At 44.1% G+C, this 21069-nt stretch overlaps 1 protein-coding gene across 3 annotated transcripts in view; it reads right to left on the bottom strand.

Moving 5' to 3' along the window:
- TEX2 (testis expressed 2) overlaps nucleotides 1-21069 on the bottom strand; it is an 87773-nt gene that overhangs the window by 20018 nt on the left and 46686 nt on the right. For all 3 annotated transcript variants that reach the window (XM_035103963.2, XM_035103966.2, XM_035103964.2), the window contains exons 3-7: nucleotides 10523-10723; nucleotides 9379-9718; nucleotides 5945-6192; nucleotides 4148-4294; nucleotides 2750-2849 (exon numbers count right to left, since the gene is read on the bottom strand). In XM_035103963.2, the coding sequence (XP_034959854.2) occupies nucleotides 2750-2849; nucleotides 4148-4294; nucleotides 5945-6192; nucleotides 9379-9718; nucleotides 10523-10723 (1036 nt within the window). The remainder of the gene's footprint in view (nucleotides 1-2749; nucleotides 2850-4147; nucleotides 4295-5944; nucleotides 6193-9378; nucleotides 9719-10522; nucleotides 10724-21069) is intronic.

Raw genomic sequence — 21069 nt, 5'->3', positions numbered from 1 at the left:
CCCCGTCTGGCCGCTGTGCCACCACCTCCCTCAGCCTCATTCGAAATTGAAATTCCCTGGCCAAGGCCGTCAGCGCAGCTCCAGCGCCCCGGCCTCCGCCTGCAGCCCCGCCCCCGGTTTTGACCCTCGGCCAATCGCAGGCTCCAGAACTACTGTCAGTGGTTAGTGTCGGCGGCGGCTACGCGGGCCACATGACGAGGTCTGGCGGGCCGGATTAGGCCCCCGGGCCTTGTGTTTGACACCCGTGACCTAAGCAGTTCAAGAGGAGTCAGAGAATTCCTCTGCAAGATGGAACAGTTTATTCCCAATGCAAAAACCAGTTTAATCTTAACAATGAACACACTGAATCATAAGCACAATACAGTATTTCCCCTGCATGGAAAAATGAGGTTTGTCTTTGAAAAACCCAATTTTCTTCCAATAAGCCCCAGCAAACAGCATCTTGCAAAAACAGTGTGGGAACATTTAAGAGCCCATGAAAACAATAAGCTACGTTTTCTTTGTCATTGTGTGTTCATGCCTGTTATTTCAGATGTAGAAACTTAGCAGTCTGAAAAGAGCAGCATGGGAAGAGGAAGTGGCTTTCCGAACAGCCAGTCTTACTAATTACTTATAAAAAGCTTGGAATTTGAAATAGGAGAGTATGAATAATTCCCATTTATCTTCCCGCAAATGGACAGAACTTTCCCCTTTGGTTTCAACTGGTGAAATGAAAGGGCACCAGAAACAGTCAGATTCCACATGTATCTGTAGCCTTAAGCTCCCACTTATGTAATCAGTGAGTCAGCATGCTCCAAATACCAACAATTCTTTTTAAAAACAACAATATAATGAATCAACCAATTCAGCGGATACTAAGGATATTTCCCTCTGCAAAGCACAAATCCAAAGTTTTCAAATATCAGAAACACCAGAGGGGATAAAAAAAAAACCCAGATGTGCTGTGCAACATAGCCCCACCCCCGCATGTTATATTCTTTTACAAAAATGCAACCTTAGAAATCACTGGCAGGTGACAGACAACTGTCTGAGAGCTAAAGCATGACAGTGCCACTGCTTTCCATACTTTAGACATGGTTTTTGTTTGTTTTGTCCTATACTATTGGGTCCGATTACATTTTATTTTGTTTAGCTTTTTTCTTGATTTGGAAAGGTTTTAGCATACATAACTAGAGAGCACACAAGACAAAACAAACACATTTCTTTAAGCACTAAAATTCAGGCAAAGACATACTATCTAGAAGTTAAATACGTATTATTGTTAGCGTTCCACTTCATTGCTAACAAAAAGAGATTGAAATCATTCCAAGCAGACTCCTATGATATCATCTTCATCTACAGGCCTTCCCTGCAAGGGTCATGTTCAGCTGGAAGAGCACGAGATTCTTAAACTCAGGGTCATGGGTGAAATAATAACAGTAATAGCAACTTTATTATTTATACCCTGCCCATCTTGCTGGGTTTCCCCAGCCACTCTGGGCAGCTTAAAGGTAAAGGTAAAAGACCCCTGACAGTTAAGTGCACTCGCGAACGACTCTGGGGTTGCCGCGCTCATCTCACTTTACTGGCCGAGGGAGCCGGCGTTTGTCCGCAGACAATTTTTCTGGGTCATGTGGCCAGCATGACTAAGCCGCTTCTGGCGAAACCAGAGCAGCACACGGAAACACCGTCTACCCTCCTGCCGGAGCGGTACCTATTGATCTACTTGCACTTTTGGCATGCTTTCGAACTGCTAGGTTGGCAGGAGCTGGGACTGAGCAACGAGAGCTAACCCCGTTGCGAAGATTCGAACCGCTGACCTTCCGATCGGCAAGCCCAAGTGGCTCAGTGGTTTAGACCACAGCACCACCCGCGTCGCATTTGGGTGGCTTACAGCACATCAAAAATGGTAAAACATCAGACATAAAAAAATTCCCAATACAGGGCTGCCATCAGATGTCTTCTAAAAGTCAGATAGTTGTTTACAGTGGTACCTCGAGTTACAAATGCCTCAGGTTACAAACGCTTCAGGTTACAAACTCCGCTAACCTGGAAGAGTTACGGTACCTGAGTTGAGAACTTTGCCCCAGGATGAGAACGGAAATCATGCGCCGGCGGCACAGCGGCAGCAAGAGGCCCCATTAGCGAAAGCATGCCTCTAGCTAAGAACAGTTTCAGGTTAAGAACGGAACAAATTAAGTTCGTAACTAGAGGCACCACTGTTTTTTCTTGAAAGATTCCTGAACTGCAGGGGATTGGACTACATCAGGCATCCCCAAACTTCGGCCCTCCAGATGTTTTGGACTACAATTCCCATCATCCCTGACCACTGGTCCTGTTAGCTAGGGATTATGGGAGTTGTAGGCCAAAACATCTGGAGGGCCGCAGTTTGGGGGGTGCCTGGACTACATGATCCTCGTGGGCCCTTCCAACTCTACATTTCTGTGATCTTGGAACTTATTTCTCCAGAACCGTTAAGAATCATCTTTTCTGGGAAGAATTCCCCATTCTGAATGTATGTGTGTATAAACTTTAAGATTCAAAAGCACAAATCTTTCCATTCAATGATAAATGGTAAAAAGGCTATAAAAACAAGTAAAACGAATTGCCATACAAATGTTATTACATAAAAAACAGAAAGTAAAGTAGCATTTACTAGCATGGCTATCCCTCTGCAATCCCTCTGCACCCCATCAATTGTTTGGTGGGAACATCATAGGATAGTTGTGCTATCAAAACAATCTACAAGGTTAAAAATCTGATAGGTTACCTTTATAATCAATGGCAGGTTTGCAGGCTTGAAGGATTTTCGGCATGGCAATTCCCATGTCCAGTTCAGTTAGTGTTAGTTCATTCATGAAATACGGCAACTGAATAAATGAAAAAGAGAGTCTCTTTAAAGCATTAAAGTACATGCCGTATCCAGAAATTAAGTCCTATTGTGTTCAATAGGGTTTACTAATCTGACTTCCTTGTTAAGTGTAACTGGAGCTGAAGTATTGGGAAGATATGGAGAAGGTTTCTTAAAAGCAGGGGTAGGCTGAAGACTGGTGCCGGGGGCCACATTGGGCACCATTGTGTGGAACAACAGAATATAAATTTTAATATTAATCATATTATTTCTGGTAGCCACACACTGCCTGTATAGAACGCTTCACTAGATAGACTTTTATCCCTTATAGGAATTCACTTCTTGCTTACATTCTTAAGAATGCAAACTCAGGATAATCACTATGGGGATTCTGTCGTTGTTGTTGTTTAAGTAGTAACCTATACAATACTGAAATTCCACCATATATATATATTCAAAAGGTGATGTTTCAAAGACCTTGGGCTGGATCTAGGCTTAGTAGTCATTTGTGTTTAGGTTCCATAAAAGGCATTATAACCGACATAGGTTATTGCTCTTTGCAAGATAACGGAGGGGAATAAAATGTTATTACAATGCTATTTGCACTATCAGTTAAAAGAACTGAATACTTTGGTCTCTTGTTTGCCCTCGGGAACAGACAGGAAGACTGAAGCAAAGCCCTTCTGGAGACAGATTTCTGAGGGTTTTACACTTCCCAAAAGGGTCAGAAAAGCTGGCAAGCCTTGCTTTATCCTTCATTGTAAAGAGCGACATTGTTAAGTCGCCCCTCACCGGCCAGTCCCAGGGCAGATTAATACCATTTAACAGTTCACAATTAAAAACAGATCAAAGCCACGGGAATTGGGTGGGTACTGAAAACATGTGTCTCTTGTGTGCAACGCCAGGAAAAAGAAGTGGCAGGAGCGAGTAAGTGCAGGGGTCGAGAAAAAAAATTCAATTTGTGGGAGGGGAATCAACATACAGACTGAACAATCCAAGCCCCGCTTTGAACCAGACTAGGGTGGGGATGGGGCCAGATTAGGCAGAGATGTTCCTCTTCGCGGCCCTGCAGGCCTACCTCAGCTTCCCACTGCCTACTGCCAGTGGGACAGTATGCCATGACAATGACAGGATCTCCAATGGATTCACCAGCAGAACGCCCCCCCACCCGGGACTTCCCAAGATGGGGTGAGGTTGAATCATCTGAATGCAGCAGGGCTGTGGATGTAGCCCTTGTTACTGAGCTAGCCTGGAGCCACACAGTACGTTCCGTATTCTAGAATAAAGAGAGCCAAGTCTTGGGGGGAAAGCCCATACCTTTATTTTGCTGAGCTTCATTTGTATCTTCTTGGACACCATGTCAGACCAGTACTTTTCTCCCAAGAAATCCCAAAATATTCTTCCCAGCAAGGCGTTCACCCATGCTTCCTGCTTCTCGTCTTCACAATGGGCATCGGATGGCAACTGGTAAGAGAGAGAGAGAGAGAATTTCCCTACTTTCAGCAACTCTGGCATTGCTATCGAAAATGTACCACACTGACCCTGGGCTGCTAGCTACACAGCAGGCTTCACGGGCTAACAATAACCTCTCCCGACGACGAGTTAAGCTTATTCCACAGGCATAATTCAAAGGCATTTCCCAATGTGGACAATCCTTTGAAAACAAGGGGTCATTTTAGCAACGCTGAAGAGCTGGTGCCAACAGAGTTTATTTTCTTTTTGAAGAAAGCCAACACTAAGAAGGTAGCCTGAAACCAGGCTGGAGACAGAAAATAAGGGGGTGGAGAGAAGCTGTGCCTCTTATATTGTGCAAACATTCCTTTTGTTCCCCCATCCCCTCTAGTCAAACACAGCAGAATTGCACAATAACCCAAGATGCTAATAGAACTAGTCTACAAAATACTAGTAACCCTGTCTGTACAAGACTGTCCTAAGAAGACTTAGGCGTGATGTGGGGAGCAGAATCCCTTTTCTCCCGTCTTAGTACTAACAGCACTTCTTTCTCATGCTTCTTTGGTAACCGCAGGGAGCACACATCTAATGGTGGAGAAAATGTAGGGTGTGGCGCATTACTGGGGAAAGAAAGGAAGCACAAGCAACTCACACTTCCTGAGGAATGGCTGAAGTCACACAGATAATAGTAGTAGATTGTTAGTGGGGGCATGTATTATTATTATTATTATTATTATTATTATTATTATTATTATTATTATTATTATTTTATGCCCCACCCATCTGGCTGGGTTTCTCCAGCCACTCTGGGCAGCTTCCTGCACATATAAAAACATAAGACATCTAACATTAAAAACTTCCCAAAACAGGGCTGCCTTCAGGTGTCTTCCGAAAGTTGTGTAATTCTTTATCTCCTTGATGTTTAAAGCTATGGCTGGCCACATACATGAAGCTGTATGGCTTTTTTTTCCAGCTGACACTCTGTTCTAGCACCTCTCAGGTGGACACCATTGCCATTACAGTGGTACCTCTGGTTACGAACTTAATTCATTCCGGAGGTCCGTTCTTAACCTGAGGTACCACTTTAGCTAATGGGGTTTACCCCCGCCGCCGTGTGATTTCTGTTCTCATCCTGAGGTAAAGTTCTTAACCCACGATACTACTTCCGGGTTAGCAGAGTCTGTAACCCGAAGAGTTTTTAACCCGAGGTGTTTGTAACCCGAGGTACCACTGTATAAGAGAACAAGGGAGGCGTTCATGGTGAGTTCCGGCACCTCTTTTTCTGGAAGAAACAGGACTGGTGTAGACATCATGGGCAAGGGCAGTGGCGGAGCTTCATGGTCCGGCACTGGGGGGCAGAGAGCAGGAGGGGGCGTGACAGGCACCCTATCGAGATCACGCTGCCAGGGGCAGTGCGCTCCCCCCCCCCGCACTCCTCTTCCTCCGCCACTGGGCAAGGGTGCTGCAGCACTACAGAGACACTAGGGAAAGGCACAGCATGATTCAAACTAGACAGAAACTGATGGCGCTAAACGTGGGTTGAGCCCTTGCCAAGCTCACCCTGCCCAACACCAGCATGCAGAGAAACCTCTTGGAAACAACAGAAGTTGAAGGGTGACCATAATATTTCAGTGCAGATCAGTTAATCCTTGTACACCTCACCTTCTTCACAGCTGTAGGGCTGCTGTCGGCACTCTGGACTGGGCTGGCTACAGGGCTCGTCTGTTCTTGTGGAATGCACCTGGCCATATACACGTTGTAATCCAGAAGCATTTTTTGTCTCACGCTGGCCGCCAGTTCCTTCTGCTTTGGCTGGGAGAGAATTTCATCGATGCTCCCTTTGCTGCTGCTGCGGCTGCGGGTCAGAGCTCCAGACTGGCTGTCGGATCGACTGTGTGCTGGCAAGAATCCTAAAGGCCGGGAAGGGAAAAGGCCTCCGTCATTAATAAGTAATCAAATAAGAAACTCAAAGACCATGAAAGTCAGGAGTTTAAGATGCTAAGATTCTAGTGAGAGGCGATGGCTGCAAGGCAAGTCTTAGAAGAGCAGGATGAAAAGCATGGGGTTTTTTTGGTTTTTGGTTTTGAAAGTGGATGCAATAAAAATATCTGCCAAATTTCTGTACATTAAAAATGGGCTTTCATTTAACCATGGGCGCAGTTTGCAGACACCCCCCTCTCACTTCATCTCCTCATATTAAGTCGTCAGTGAAACATTTTTTGAATTTTCACACTGCTGTGCCAGACGGTGCTCCAAGGCAAACGTCAAGCAAAGGGGTTACTTGCAAGTCTTTTCCAGAAGCTTTCATGCATATTATCTTAAAATCAGCAAGGTGGGTTACAGCAATTGCAGGAAGCAACTGCCATGTGGAAGGGAACCACAAGGAAGGAAGACATAAATAGAGGAATTTCCAGGGGAAAGGTAGTCAAGCTGCAGCTGCAACATGGCTGCTTACAGTCCACCCAATTTTGGCTGCATACACACCAAACATTTAAAGCATGTCTCTTCCCCCAAAGAACACTGGGAACTGTAGTTTGTTAAACATACTAGGAACTGTAGCTCTGTGCGGGACAAACTACAGTTCCCAGGATTCTTGGCCCGGGGGGGGGGGGATAACATACATTTAAGTGTATGCTGTGTAAGCAGGGCTTTTTTTTCAGGCGGAACTTTCCGAAACTCAGGTGGGCGCCAATGCCATTATAAGAGAACAAGGGAGGTGTTCATGGTGAGTTCCGGCACCTCTTTTTCTAGAAAAATAGCACTGATGCTAAAGAACTTAACCATACAATGGGAAAAAGGTTCCCGTCAGGTTTATATAATGAGCAGAAAGCTATACCTATCCCCATGGATTTTTAGCAAAAGTTCTCCTCCTCTGCTTAATACACCTGCGTGAGTGAAGCTATAAGAAAGGAAAAGCCCCTTGATAGAGACAGCAGTGTGGATACGCCTTCATAGGCTATGAGAAAAGGAAAAAACTCTGAATGACACTGCAAACAGAGTAATTACCAAAGAAATCCTGATTTGGGCCAAGCAGAGCAGAGGAACAGATCTACCACCACATGCAAGAAAACCCCCTAGCAATAGCGCTCTCTCTGCTCGCATGGCTGTAGCTTGGACTTCTGCCAAAGCAAAGCCCATCCCAGCTGTCAGGATTCTTCTATGGTGGCAGAGGCTGGTGGAAAGGCAACTATACCCAGTCCTAACCTGCTCCATCATTCATGTTGGAAGCAAGAGGGTATAGGATTGCACTGTTAATTTCAAATCAATAGAAGGAGCAGATAAAATGCCTCTAAATAAAAATTCTGTAAATTCAGCAGGTTATGCAAACCTGACAAATCTGCATGAATTGAATTTGTATATTTGTACTAGCTGGCCCTGCACGCGTTGCTGTGCGTTAGTCTGTGAAATGGAGGGTAATAGCCCCGCTTCAGATCCCCCTGAGCCTCAGAGTCCCCCTGAGTCGAGGCGAGACACTGTGGAGAGGGCAGGTTTCATCCCTGTGTCCCCCCCCTGTTCTGACCCATTACGTATCCCTGCCCTCTATTGCCCCTCCCCCTTACCTCCACTTGGCCTAGTCTGGAAAGCGGCCTAGTCTGCAAAGCCGAGGTGAGATATTGTGGAGAGGGCAGGTTTCATCCCTAATGGCCGCCTGTGTGGTTTAAGTTGCTTGGTTGATGATGATGTCATTTGGTTTGTGGGTGTGGCTTAGATTTCTCAGGAAGGGAGGGGGTGTACTGTGGGAGGAATTCCACTTGAGGGCGCTGTTTGACTTGGTGGAAAAGCGGGTCAAATCCTGCCGAGGTGTGTGATTTGAGGTTTTTCATGTCCCCTACAACCCTCGGGGAGTGGCCTGGATCGCTGTGTCAAAATTTCAGGACGATCGGTCAAGCAGTTACGGAGAACATAGCGGCCGTCAATTTCAAGATTTTTACATTTATATATATATATATATAGATTAATTTCATAAAACAGGCAAGGACTACCCATCACAGGTAATAGAAATGTTGATTTTGAACAATGGCAGGGAATGTGCTAACCCAGGGGAAGGATTTTGTCCTGCATTTGGTGAATTGACATCACCTAATGCTTAGCAGAACTGCCTAAACTTCCCTTGGTTCCTATTTTATTTTATTGATGCATTATGCACTCTAAGGTTCAAATTATGGCCAAATTTCTAGATTCTACATCTATATTGCTAAATGACATCAGAGCTAACTTAGGCACGCTGTAAGCTGCCAACATTTTGTTCTGCAAATATTTTAAAAGAGGGAAGAAAGATTTGTGATGGGAGAGGAAGGGTGAAATAAAAAAAGGCCTGATTAAAAATTAATGTCTGCTTGCCGCATTCGATTTTAAAATTACACATCTTAAGCAGTGTGTCTGATGTTTCTTGCTAATGTAACTTTAGAACATTTAGATTCATGCAAGCTTCAGTCTGTGTTATGGCCTCAACATTTTTCCTAAATATTTTTCTCTGAATAGTGACTGATACACACCTGATCATTCTAAAGAAACAGCAGCGTGTTTTACAAAATGACACCAATTAAATAAAATAAGGTCAGAAGCGCTCTAGAAGAGTATACCTACAAACACACACACCCCCAAGACACTTGAAAACAGAACGTCCAAACATTTTACAAGGCCCTTTTAAAGAGAAAACCCAACCTTTTAAAGAGAAATTGTCGAGCCGATAGAAGGGCAAATTCATTTGCCCTACAAAGTTCACACAAATTTGCTGACGGTCAGACACTACTTTATATTTTTCCTTTAGGAAAGATTTTTTTTTAATAGCAGTGAACGTGCTAGCAGATACCCTAAGCTCTATTTCCACTCAAAAGGCTCATTTTGACTCCGTGCAGCAAAGTACATATGGTAGGATATTAAAATGCAGATAGTTAAAAATGGATTACTAAATGCACGACTCTGGGAGGAGTTAAATTGCCCCCAGACTGCAGTCTAGACATGTTCTGTTTAACACACTGAATGCCCAAATGTTCCTTCTGGAATATATGCCACTTCCAATGAATCTTTTATAAGCTGGTATTTTGAGCTCGCTACAAGAAGAATCTTAATAATATGAGAGAACAGGGTCCTACCAGGCTTTTGTCCACACACAGCAATTGGCTTTTTCCCTTCAGATTTCAATTTGGAAGCCAGGAGGAACCTCCGAAACCATTCCTCCTTCTCCCTACCAGTCCTCCCAAAGAGATAAAGCACTTGGTCCTTCTGAGTAATGGACTTTGATCCATCCTGAGGTTGCCTCTTGGGTTCTTCACTGCTCGCTTCCACTTTTTCTACGGTGGGCTTCTCTTCCGAGGTCTCTTTGTCAGCCTGGGCTTTAGCCATGAAGTCATCTTGTCTCCCAAGCTCAATGCAAATAGGATATTTTTTGTTCCAGATTCTTTTCCGGGCCAAACTTTTGGGTACCAGGTGAATCTGGAAAACAAGTTGTGAATTCATTTCATTGGCCCACCACACCGGGCAGGGAAATTCAGAACAGTAGGCATTCATTGAATACGTAATCAATTGCAAACAATGGTGGACAGGGACCCTCATTTCCCATTTGGTCTTCCTGAGCTCTAGGATTCTTTCCTAGAGTTCACAGAAAGCCTGGGAAGGCTTGGCCCAGAGGAGCCTGGGAAGGCTTGGCCCATCAGTCCCTCTGCTACTTTAACACAAGTAGACAATGTGAGTCTCAACATATTCAAGGCCCTACATGGTAAATTCAACTGAACGACATAGGCAATGGCATGTCTGCATGGACCCCTAAAAATATCAGTTACATTACCGTATGTCAGTATACTTAGGCACCATCACCAAATAACCCATTTTTAGCTGATTACTTTGGTCTATTGATCCCATTATTGTGTAATAATTCTCAAGAAAACTCCACAGCTGATTCCAAAGGGATGTAGCCAATGGTGGTTTTGTGGTAGAAGAAAGCACTGATACGCATACAAGGCAAGGCACCCAGTTTTCCCTAGTTCCCCTTGCTGTCTTTGAAGATGGAGGCAGCAACATTGTGAAAATTCAGCATTGGTATTTAGAAAGGGGGAAATTAGATATTTAGGCAGACACGGGGATAACACTGAAGACAGAATCTCTATGTTCTCAACACACACACCTTTACCAATATACATAGCTCTCACACCAACACACATAAATATTAAACACATGACATCATGCTACGAGTTTTCCTACCCCGCTGTTTCCTACCCATAGACTTTCATTGGAGCTCACCTTGCTTTCTGTAAGATCAAAAATTTTCTGGCTAATGTATGTGACTTCCGGCTTGGCTTCATTGTAAATAGCCCTTCTGGAAATATTTTTGTTGGGGTTCGAAAGTCTCAAGGTGCTTCCTTCAAGTCTCACGAAGACAGAGTGAGTCAGTGTAGCGTGGTATGTCTCTGGATCGTAGTTATGGATCTCATTCATCCAGCCCTGGAGAAGACACAGGCATTTTATTAAAAGGCGATTCAGAACAGTTTCCAAGGCTAATTTAAAATATCAGCCACTGAAAGCCTAAATCCAACAGAACAAGGTCAAACTACAGACGAGACAAAATTAAGGTTCTGTACGGCAGCCACCTAGAGCGCTGCAGGGAGGAACCAATTCCTGCCTTTCCATAGTGTGTCAACCTCATCTGTGCCATAATCCTCGAAGAGTAAATACATTTTGACACAGAGCCAGAGCAGGTTGGAGCAGGTTAATGGCAAGCTCAAGAACCTAGAAAGAAACCCTGGAAAGCTCCTTATCTCTAGGACCTTCTAAGTGTAGAATTAAACGATTTGCAGCAGGGCAGAAAGGACTGAAGGCGGTTAACCTGCCCACGCTTAAAAGTGAATGGAGGATGTGGTAAAAGTGGTACAAAAGGACTCACTGAGACTCTTGCTTGCTAGCCCTGCAGGTAAGTCAGAGTGTGCGGTTGAATGTTGCTCTGAAGCAAGGCCTCCATCAATGATATCTTAGAATGGCAATGACATCCACCTGAGAGGTGCCGGAACCCACCTGACAAGTTCTGGCTGGGGGGAAAGCCAAGGCCTTCACCATCCCCACTCACTCACTCACCTCCCCCAAATCCTGGGGATTCCTGGCAAGCAAAACACCCAGGAGCAAAGCACCCAGGATACTTAATGGACCTGCTTCCTCTTGTCTCCTCTCCCAAGTGCTACAAAAACATGTGATCTGTATACTATCGGAACAAAGGGGTCAGTAATTCTGATATGTCCAATAGCTCCTGGCAACGGCGTGGAGCTCAGGAGGCCTCTGCTATGCAAACTGAAGTTTAGGCATGGCCCATAGTCTCCAAAGAAGGGGGATCCCCCAACACACACAAACGCTTGGCACCATTTCCCTAGCTACAGAAGAGAACAAAACAGCCTCTGTACGCCTGAAGCTCTTGGCTACATGGCTAGTGTCCCGTAAGAGCATCATGAATCCATTGCACAAGACAGATGCAACATTAAGGCAAAATATGCTCACTGAGAGCAACAGAAAAGATCCCCCAGCAGAATACCACTCTATAGCAGGAAATGAAAGTCTTACCAAAGAGCTATGCTTCTCTAGAATCAGATTACCTTTGCGACAGGAACACATGGTTACAAAAATGTAATTCAGACCAGTTTCCCCATTGCTTCCCCCAACAACCCGGTAGTCCTGTCTTCATTTCAATTTAACTGGGTAATGGAATTAGATTAACCACATGCTGCTCGACTGATTTATTACACCTGTTGGCTCAGGTTTTATAGTTAGAATAAGTGGATTAAGCTCTGCCAGTCTAACCACATTAGAAATCCATCCCACTCCTTTAATCAGTTTGTGAACAGAAAAACAGCACACCTTCATTTCTTCGACACTCTGAGTGTTATTGGTTAGACCTGGGGTGGGGTGGGGTGGGGCGACAATGACAAGGCAACCTTTTCCAGCTACAAATCTTTCAGATCTCCCATATCCATGCCCAGTTCTCGAGTCATCTTGCAGCCACTTTTCTCAAACTACAGGTGAACAGTATTTATAAAGCAGCAGGTTCCCCTACATTATTCATGCCAAAAGCTGTCAACCACCGCTGGTCTGTATCAAGCAAGCAGTGCTCGGACTGTCAATACGAAAACGGTACTTAACGTTCTCAGAAGTAATTGCATAAATTGATTCCAGAAGGAATTGTATGAAGATGTACAAAAATATCACAAACATTCAAAATACGGAAAAATGACATTTGAAAGGCAGAACGAGTAAAAACGAATCAGTCTCTTACTCAATAGAACAAGTAGAGTCCCTGGAGGTGCAGATCAGAAGCAAATGTTTCCATAACTCACCACCGTTTTGTAATCAAAACATTTATTACTATTAACATCCTGGTCATATTCAGAAGCATGTCTTGCTGCTTCACATCCCTGAATGCTGCTTCTCCCCTGGGCCTACCCAAAATGCTCTCTGAACATAGGAACGAGGATGTGAGGGGAAAAGCTACCGTATCATACAGGTGAAACTCAGAAAATCAGAATATTGTTGAAAAGTGCAATTTATTTCAGTAATGCAACTTAAAAGGTGAAACCAATATATGAGATAGATGCATGACATGCAAAGCAAGATATGTCAAGCCTTTATTCGTTGTAACTGTAATTATTTGTCGTTAGGCGGGTCAATTATAAATGGAATGTAATTAATGAAATTTAATAGCGATGTTTATTTTTGTTTAATCTTGTATTATTGTAACTGTTTTATTACTGTGGAATTTCCAACAGAAAGCATTTGTAAAAATTAAAAGAAAAAGAAAAACTTTTCGATGGTATTCTAATTTTACCGAGTTTCACCTGTAGAACCACTCTTTCTTGTGTTCTTGATTTCCACAGCAAGGGACTTTTCATCTGTGAAAGTTTTCAAAGGTGCTACCCTATCCAGTTTTCTGCAGCCATTCTCCAGGCAAACTGTACCAGGTACAGGTCCAAGATATGATCTTGGGCTGCCCTTGCTAGCTAAGCTAAACCTTGTCGGTTGCCAACTTCTTCTGTTCCTCCCCTTTCCCTGCCAAGGAATCGCCACTCCAGTCTTTCCTAGGATAAAGACAGGATGAGAACATGTAGACTAAGCCAGCTAATGCCCTTTCAATGGTGCTTTATGAGGTATTTTGAGAACAACACTTTGAAACCCACTGCTTTTTAACACAGCATTTCTGCAGCAGCTACTTTCTGCATTAGAATGGCGAGTGCAGATTTACATAGTTGCCTTAGTTCTAGGTACTTGACATCCATCAAATTTCTGCTTTCGTTAAATTCAATGGAACATTAAAAGTGGTATTTTGTGCATAACTGCAATGCCGGATTAAACCCTATGGAGGCCCCTTGGAAGTCAAAATCTTGGGGGGCCCCTTGCAAGAGTGACAACAATCAAGATCAAATCGATATTATTTTGACCCCTTGTCAGGGGGGCCACAAAATGCATGGGGCTCATAGGCCAGTGTCTACTGTACCTATTCAGTAATCCGGCCTAAATAATTTCTGGCACAAAGTTTCATGAGCCAGAGCTCACTTCACCAAATGCTACAGTCCAGGGAAGCTTATGTGACAAATCTATTAGCCTTTCTAGTGCCACAGAGTCCTTTTCTATGTTTGCTGTAATAGGGTCGGGCCTATTTCAAAAAGTGAAAAAACCCGGACACAAAAGTTGTTGAGCTTCCAACACGGGCTGCCATACTTTCAGCTACTTCCGCCTGAATACCAGCCGTGTCCAGGAAATTCCGGATGTACAGCAACCCTAGCTGTAACACAGTTAACCCTCTGGAATTAAAATCAACACAATTCATGAACACCCGCCGAATTATATTTTGAATTAGCATTATTTATTAATTACACTTATATACCGCCCTATATACCGCAGGTCTTGGGGAGGTTCAATCTCAGATTTCTGCATTTCACTCTGGACTAGAAAGGCACAGAAATAATTCTCTTATCACTTACTTACACTAAAAGTGTCAAGGTAACAATTGTGTAGTGCCTGGCAGTGGGTAGGTACACTTTCCTGGTGTGGGTGGATTACTCCCTATGGATATTTGAACATTATGAATCATACTGGGTGACGCATATATCTCCAATAAGCCTGCTCACAGAGACGCTGAGGAAAAACATATCATGCAAATCCGAGCAGGATAATACGCAACACAGATCTGACAAAGGATGCCTAGCAGGAAGTGCAACCTAAGCTGCCGCAAGCAGGGCAGGAGCAGAATAGAACTCTTCTCCCGATTCTAGAGGCAATATCCTCCCTGAATTTGTCTAATTTGCCTTCAAAGCCACCCATGGCCATCACCACATCTTGTGCCGGCAAATGCCACAGTTAGCTGTGCCTTGTGTGAATAAGTAACTTGATTTTGTCTGTTCCTTATCCTCTCACCTTTCAGCTTTGTTTAGTGGGGTAGGAGAGCTGCCGGGGGGGGGGGGATCACATCTGGCAACCAATGCGCCCCTTTGGTTTCAGACAGTACACATGGGCAGGCGAGCCTGGAAAGCCCGGAACACAAATTTTCATGGCCGTCTAGCACAGGCATCCCCAAACTGTGGCCCTCCAGATGTTTTGGCCTACAACTCCCATGATCCCTAGCTAACAGGACCAGTGGTTGGGGAATTTGGAAACTGTAGTCCAAAACATCTGGAGGGCCGAAGTTTGGGGATGCCTGGTCTAGCAGCTATGGTGCCACATTTACCAGAAGTCATGTATTTAGCGTTAACTCTGGAAGTGTATACTTGATTCTGACCAAACGAAGCCTCCTGATATACCGCATACCGTATTTTTTGCTCCATAAGACACACTTTCCCCTCCCAAAAAGGAAGGGGGGAAAGTCCGTGCATCCTATGGAGCGAATGCCAGAGCCAGAACACAGCGGGAAAGCAGCTCTTGGGCTGCTTCCATGACATCCTTCCTTCCATCCTCCCTTCTCCCTCCCTCCCTCCCTCCCTCCCTCCCTCCCTCCCTCCCTCCCTCCCTCCCTCTCTTTCTCTTTCTTTCTTTCTTTCTTTCTTTCTTTCTTTCTTTCTTTCTTTCTTTCTTTCTTTCTTTCTTTCTTTCTTTCTTTCTTTCTCTCTCTCTCTCCCCCCTTCCTTCCTTCTCTTTCTCTTCCCTCCCTCCCTCCCCTTCTCTCTCTCTCTCATCCCTTCCTTCCTTCCAACCTTCCCTCTCTCTTTCACCCCTTCCTTCCTTGTCTCTCTTTCTTTCTCTCTCTCACCCCTTCCTTCCCTCCCTCTTCCAACTTGAATAAAACATGGGGGGCAAGTAAGCCCCACCTCACATACTGTATCAGCCTTTCTCAACCTGTGGGTCCCCAGATGTTGTTGAACTACAACTCCCATCGCCCCTAGCTAGCAAGGCCAGAGCTCAGGGATGATGGGAGTTGAAGGATGATGGGAGTTGTAGTCCAACAACATGTGGGGACCCACAAGTTGAGAACCGCTGCAAGTGATCTCAAGACAAAGTGCATGCACACTATATGAATGACAGTGCCCATCAACATGGGGGGGGACAACTTCCTCAAATATTTAATGGGGGGAGGCAAAGGCACCTTGGCCTCTAGGAGTTGGCTGCTATGCCTAGGGCAATTCAAGAAAGCAATTTTTTTTCTTGTTTTCCTCCTCTAAAAACTAGGTGCGTCCTATGCTCAAGTGCATCTTATGGAACGAAAAATATGGTGTATAGTGCTCTAGGAGGCTTAATATACAAAATATAGTGATTTTACGCACCTGTATATAGCTACCCTTAACTGCCTTTTTTCTCGCTTTTATAAATGATCTTTATTGAGATTTTATATGAAGCAAATATGAAACAAAATTAACAGACCAAAGAACACTAGACAATGTCTGGTAGAGTAGTTCAAAATGTCACAGTGTATATCAATAGAAGAAAAGGGGGAAAAAACATAAGAAATAACAGTCAAACTCGGGGAGGAGCCAGAGTTGACTAAAAATTAGGGTTGCCATATTTCAATCAGTGAACATCTGGACACAAAAGTTGCTGAGGTTTTTTTTGGGGGGGCACAGGTTTTTTGGGGGGAGTTGTTGAGCATAATCATCTCGGAAACTAGAAAGCCCCACTTTCCACCATACTGATCTGTGGAGGTGTGAGCTGGAACGAGAGGTACAGTGGCAACACAGCCACCTTTATAAAATTAAGAGAGTTTTTGTACATTAAACCCGACCCAACGTCCCCTTTTGGAACAGTGAGATCTTAATCAAATGTGGACCAAGCACAAAAATGAGGTCATTTGCTCGAACATTTTCATACCCCAATAGCATTAAAAAATTGGGATGCCTCAACAGGACATGGAAGTTTAGGGTGGCCTCCAACTAAAGTTTGCTCAAAGAAGACATACTGAAAATAAACACGACTCGGTTAGGTCCACTAATTTCATGGGGTCTACTCTGAGCAAAACGGGTTGAATATTGCCCTGTTGTTGTTGTTGTTTAGTCGTTTAGTCGTGTCCGACTCTTCGTGACCCCATGGACCATAGCACACCAGGCACTCCTGTCTTGCACTGCCTCCCACAGTTTGGTCAAACTCATGTTCGTAGCTTCGAGAACACTGTCCAACCATCTTGTCCTCTGTCGTCCCCTTCTCCTTGTGCCCTCCATCTTTCCCAGCATCAAGGTCTTTTCCAAGGATTCTTCTCTTCTCATGAGGTGGCCAAAGTATTGGAGCCTCAGCTTCACGATCTGTCCTTCCAGGGAGCACTCAGGGCTGATTTCCTTAAGAATGGATAGGTTTGATCTTCTTGCAGTCCATGGGACTCTCAAGAGTCTCCTCCAGCACCATAATTCAAAAGCATCAACTCTTCGGCGATCAGCCTTCTTTATGGTCCAGCTCTCACTTCCATATATCACTACTGGGAAAACCATAGCTTTAACTATACGGACCTTTGTCGGCAAGGTGATGTCTCTGCTTTTTAAGATGCTGTCTAGGTTTGTCATTGCTTTTCTCCCAAGAAGCAGGCGTCTTTTAATTTCGTGACTGCTGTCACCATCTGCAGTGATCAAGGAGCCCAAGAAAGTAAAATCTCTCACTGCCTCCATTTCTTCCCCTTCTATTTGCCAGGAGGTGATGGGACCAGTGGCCATGATCTTGGTTTTTTTGATGTTGAGCTTCAGACCATATTTTGCGCTCTCCTCTTTCACCCTCATTAAAAGGTTCTTTAATTCCTCCTCACTTTCTGCCATCAAGGTTGTGTCATCTGCATATCTGAGGTTGTTGATATTTCTTCCGGCAATCTTAATTCCGGCTTGGGATTCATCTAGTCCAGCCTTTCGCATGATGAATTCTGCATATAAGTTAAATAAGCAGGGAGACAATATACAACCTTGTCGTACTCCTTTCCCAATTTTGAACCAATCAGTTGTTCCATATCCAGTTCTAACTGTAGCTTCTTGTCCCACATAGAGATTTCTCAGGAGACAGATGAGGTGATCAGGCACTCCCATTTCTTTAAGAACTTGCCATAGTTTGCTGTGGTCGACACAGTCAAAGGCTTTTGCATAGTCAATGAAGCAGAAGTAGACGTTTTTCTGGAACTCTCTAGCTTTCTCCATAATCCAGCGCATGTTTGCTATTTGGTCTCTGGTTCCTCTGCCCTTTCGAAATCCAGCTTGCACTTCTGGGAGTTCTCGATCCACATACTGCCTAAGCCTGCCTTGTAGAATTTTAAGCATAACCTTGCTAGCGTGTGAAATGAGCGCAATTGTGCGGTAGTTGGAGCATTCTTTGGCACTGCCCTTCTTTGGAATTGGGATGTAGACTGATCTTCTCCAATCCTCTGGCCATTGCTGAGTTTTCCAAACTTGCTGGCATATTGGGTGTAGCACCTTAACAGCATCATCTTTTAAGATTTTAAATAGTTCAGCTGGAATATCATCACTTCCACTGGCCTTGTTATTAGCAGTGCTTTCTAAGGCCCATTTGACTTCACTCTCCAAGATGTCTGGCTCAAGGTCAGCAACCACACTACCTGGGGTGTACGAGACCTCCATATCTTTCTGGTATAATTCCTCTGTGTATTCTTGCCACCTCTTCTTGATGTCTTCTGCTTCTGTTAGGTCCTTACCACTTTTGTCCTTGATTATGGTAATCTTTGTACGAAATGCTCCTTTCATATCTCCAATTTTCTTGAACAGATCTCTGGTTTTCCCCATTCTATTGTTTTCCTCTATTTCTTTGCATTGCTCATTTAAGAAGACCCTCTTGTCTCTCCTTGCTGTTTTTTGGAAATCTGCATTCAGTTTCCTGTATCTTTCCCTATCTCCCTTGCATTTTGCTTGCCTCCTCTCCTCCGCTATTTGTAAGGCCTCGTTGGATAGCCATTTTGCTTTCTTGCATTTCCTTTTCCTTGGGATGGTTTTCGTTGCTGCCTCCTGTATAATGTTACGAGCCTCCATCCATAGTTCTTCAGGCACTCTGTCCACCAAATCTAAATCCTTAAACCTGTTCCTCACTTCCACTGTGTATTCATAAGGGATTTGATTTAGATTGTATCTTACTGGCCCAGTGGTTTTTCCTACTTTCTTCAGTTTAAGCTGGAATTTTGCTATAAGAAGCTGATGATCTGAGTTACAGTCAGCTCCAGGTCTTGTTTTTGCTGACTGTATAGAGCTTCTCCATCTTTGGCTGCAGAGAATATAATCAATCTGATTTCGATGCTGCCCATTTGGTGATATCCATGTGTAGAGTCTTCTCTTGTGTTGTTGGAAGAGAGTGTTTGTGATTACCAGCTTGTTCTCTTGACAGAACTCTATTAGCCTTTGCCCTGCTTCATTTTGAACTCCAAGGCCAAACTTGCCAGTTGTTCCTTTTATCTCTTGATTCCCTACTTTAGCATTCCAATCCCCTGTAATGAGAAGAACATCCTTCTTTGGTGTCATTTCTAGAAGGTGTTGTAGGTCTTCATAGAATTGGTCAATTTCACTTTCTTCAGCACCGGTAGTTGGTGCATAAACTTGGATTACTGTGATGTTAAAAGGTCTGCCTTGGATTCGTATCGAGATCATTCTGTCATTTTTGAGATTGCATCCCATTACAGCTTTTGCTACTCTTTTGTTGACTATGAGGGCCACTCCATTTCTACTACAGGATTCTTGCCCACAGTAGTAGATATGATAGTCACCCGAACTGAATTCGCCCATTCCCTTCCATTTTAGTTCACTGATGCCCAGGATGTCGATATTTATTCTTGTCATCTCATTTTTGACCACATCCAGCTTACCTCCACTCATGGTTCTTACATTCCAGGTTCCTATGCAATATTTTTCTTTACAGCATCGGACTTTCCTTTCGCTTCCAGGCATATCCGCAACTGAGCGTCCTTTCGGCTTTGGCCCAGCCGCTTCATCAGCTCTGAATCTACTTGTACTTGTCCTCCGCTCTTCCTCAGTAGCATGTTGGACGCCTTCCGACCTGAGGGGCTCATCTTCCAGCGTCATAACTTTTATATGCCTGTTGTCTTTGTCCATGGAGTTTTCTTGGCAGGGATACTGGAGTGGCTTGCCAGTTCCTTCTCCAGGTGGATCACGTTTAGTCAAAACTCTCCACTATGACCTGTCCATCTTGGGTGGCCCTGCATGGCATAGCTCATAGCTTCTCTGAGTTATTCAAGCCCCTTCGCCACAACAAGGCATTGATCCATGAAGGGGGAATATTGCCCTAAGCTTCCTCAAACACTCTACTGCCAGAAGAACTTGCCAGGCAACAGCAGGAAAATTAAGCCACAGCCCTTATCACATAAACATACAGAAAACTGAACAATGGGCTACATTGTGTGATTGCCACATGTGCTATTGCGGCAACCCTCTTAAAAAGCAAATCCTTTGCAGTACTGGAAAATTCTTCTGAAAGAAAAAAAAAAGAAGACACTGTGAAGCCTCTTCAGAAATTAAGAACACCAACATATCACTTCAGTAAACAGACTTATGCTCATTCCTTTGCTTGCAAGATCCTTCAACGAACAGCAATGCCGAAGAAAGCTTTAACAATCTTTTGCCACAAGAAATTCAGTCTAGCACTGTGAAAGTGTGGTCACAACCTTCCCGGCTCCGCAAATTTGCCTCTAATCTGTACCTGTCATGGCAGCAGCTCAATGGAACGAATAAAAAGTCCATTTCCCCTATGGGCACCATCCTCTTTCCAAAGCAGAGATAATTTGAAAGTCCGTTCCAAGTCCATGACACCTAGAGCTTCCCAAAACAGACGTCTGCTGCAATCCATGCCATTAAAAACAACAGCACCCTGGGCTCAGCACATACAAAAGGGCACAGCTTAACTGTGAAGGGCAGAAACAACAACGACAACATAAACGTCCCTGGACAGTCTCTTTTCGCAAACCAGCCGAAACCATTGAGCATGAGTTGGAAAAGTACAATCTGCAGTTTCTGTTATGGTTCAGCCTTGCAGTGTGCAGGCAGGAGAAAGGATGAGACCCCCAAATTCAGATGGGTGGGGCATAAATAATGAAATTATTATTATTATTATTATTACTATTACTATTATTATGTAGCGAGTGAGAGAAGAACAATTTCTGCTCCCTTATCTATTTTTGCTGGAATTCTCTGAATTTACCCCCTGCCCCTCTACTTTGCGAGGAAGGCCCCAAGGCTCCCAACACATGGCCTGTATCATGTGCTGATTTCTCTCACACGTGTGACTCAAACCCTCACAATTTAAAAAAATTTCTTCAGTAGCACCTTAAAGACCAACTAAGTTTATATTTTGGTATGAGCTTTCGTGTGCATGCACACTTCTTCAGATACACCTGAAGAAGT

This window comes from Zootoca vivipara, chromosome 2, assembly GCF_963506605.1.
Source record: "Zootoca vivipara chromosome 2, rZooViv1.1, whole genome shotgun sequence".
Classification (NCBI taxonomy): Eukaryota; Metazoa; Chordata; class Lepidosauria; order Squamata; family Lacertidae; genus Zootoca; species Zootoca vivipara.
This window is presented reverse-complemented; position numbering and strand designations above follow the sequence as displayed.